General features: G+C 47.7%; 1 protein-coding gene across 1 annotated transcript; it reads left to right on the top strand.

The window, feature by feature from the left end:
- Window positions 1-150: 150 nt before the first annotated feature.
- LOC106896757 (myosin-8-like) lies at window positions 151-1,410 on the top strand (the record flags this gene model as incomplete). Its single annotated transcript, XM_014956973.1, has 2 exons — window positions 151-246; window positions 1,112-1,410. Coding segments are annotated over 2 exons (249 nt in total), but the record flags the coding sequence as incomplete, so codon positions are not given.
- Window positions 1,411-1,682: the final 272 nt, after the last annotated feature.

Raw genomic sequence — 1,682 nt, 5'->3', positions numbered from 1 at the left:
CTACCAGGTATGGCAGGAGACCTCCTTGGCCAGAACGAGTTTTCTCACAGCAAGTCACATTTTGTGAACACCACTCCCAAGGGGAATTGATAACCCCACCTGGTGGGAAACCAACAATTCATTCCCTTTCCTCCCTCCTGGCCACTGTAGTCTGAGGAAGACCGGAAGAATATTCTGAGGCTCCAGGATCTGGTGGACAAGCTGCAAATGAAGGTGAAATCCTACAAGAGACAATCTGAAGAGGCTGTAAGTATCACTCCGAGTGCTTGGTGAGAAACACTTCTATGTTCATTGAGGATATGGCACTTGCAGTGCCACTGGTCAATAACATTTGGCTTCTAGATCTTTGAAATGCTTATAAATTAGTGTAGCTTTGGAGAATGAAATCAATGAGGGATGAGGAAGGCTAATGAGCAAGCTAGGTGCACAAAAATTTTTTTGTCCATTAAAAAACCAACTTTGCTGTAAGAAGGAGCTCTTATTAATAATACTGATAGTACAATACATTAATAAGTTTTTAAAAGAACACATTTTCATAATTTTGAAATTCAAATAACTATCTTTGCAAAAGATGCCTGTGACCCTTGCAATTCGGAGAAACTCAGTAGTTATGTGGAAGAAAATAACTTGACCACGCCGTTTCCCTACGGTGTCATGAGGCCTTGATGAGTTCTGGGCACCCTGCGTCAAGGATGACGTGAGGGAGGTTCTGCAGCCTGTTCTATACAGGAGGTCAGACTGAAAAAAAACAGGGGCCACATCCCCTGATGGAGAAGTTTGTGAATCTCTGCTGCTGATCGACAGCAGAATGCGTCAGGCTCTTTCTCAACTTAGTAAGTCACACTGGTGGCTGGGCAGCAAGTAGTGGGAGAATAAGTACACAAATGTCAAAACCAAGTGATGAAGCAGCTCCTCAGGAGTGACACGGTAGTGGAGGAGCTTGTCACGGTGGGATCCTGACTAAGGATGGATGAGGAGGTCTGTGCGAGGCTTATGTGTAAGCAGTGGGGGGTGGGGGGTGGAGGTCTGGGCGTTCCCACAGAGAAGAGGCGCAGGAGGAGCCCAACCCCTGCCCTGGGCTCCTCACCACCGACTCCCTCTCCCTGCACAGGAGGAGCTCTCCAACGTCAACCTCTCCAAGTTCCGCAAGATCCAGCACGAGCTGGAGGAAGCCGAGGAGCGGGCTGACATTGCAGAGTCGCAGGTCAACAAGCTGCGAGCGAAGAGTCGGGAGTTTCATAGGAAGATAGAAGAGGAAGAGTGAGGATGCCATGAGGCAGCAAAGTGACCTGAGGGTGGCACAAAATGTGAACCTCTCGGTTACTTTCTTCTGTAATTAGTCTTTGTAGCCATGTCAATGTCTAGAGAATAAAGACCGTAGATTCCTCTGCATGCACACTATGAACAGTGCCATCTTGGGTTTTGTTTTTTGTGTCAAATCTTGGGACATTGCATTGATTTTCTTGCTTTCCCTGGCTAGGGAAAAGGAGAAGCTAATGCAAACTCTGGATCGTGGACTCTCAAACTTAGAGGCTGACCACTGCTGCAGAGGATATTGATAGTGCGGCCTGTGCTCTCTTCTGTTCTCCACAAGCTCCTTGCCCTGCTCCTGCCCTCACATACCCTTAATGCTTCTCCCATTGGCCTTTCAGCACAGCTTACCACCCATGTGAGAGGCTTTT

Source organism: Calidris pugnax, unplaced genomic scaffold, assembly GCF_001431845.1.
Source record: "Calidris pugnax isolate Ruff unplaced genomic scaffold, ASM143184v1 scaffold304, whole genome shotgun sequence".
In the NCBI taxonomy this organism is placed as follows: Eukaryota; Metazoa; Chordata; class Aves; order Charadriiformes; family Scolopacidae; genus Calidris; species Calidris pugnax.
This window is presented reverse-complemented; position numbering and strand designations above follow the sequence as displayed.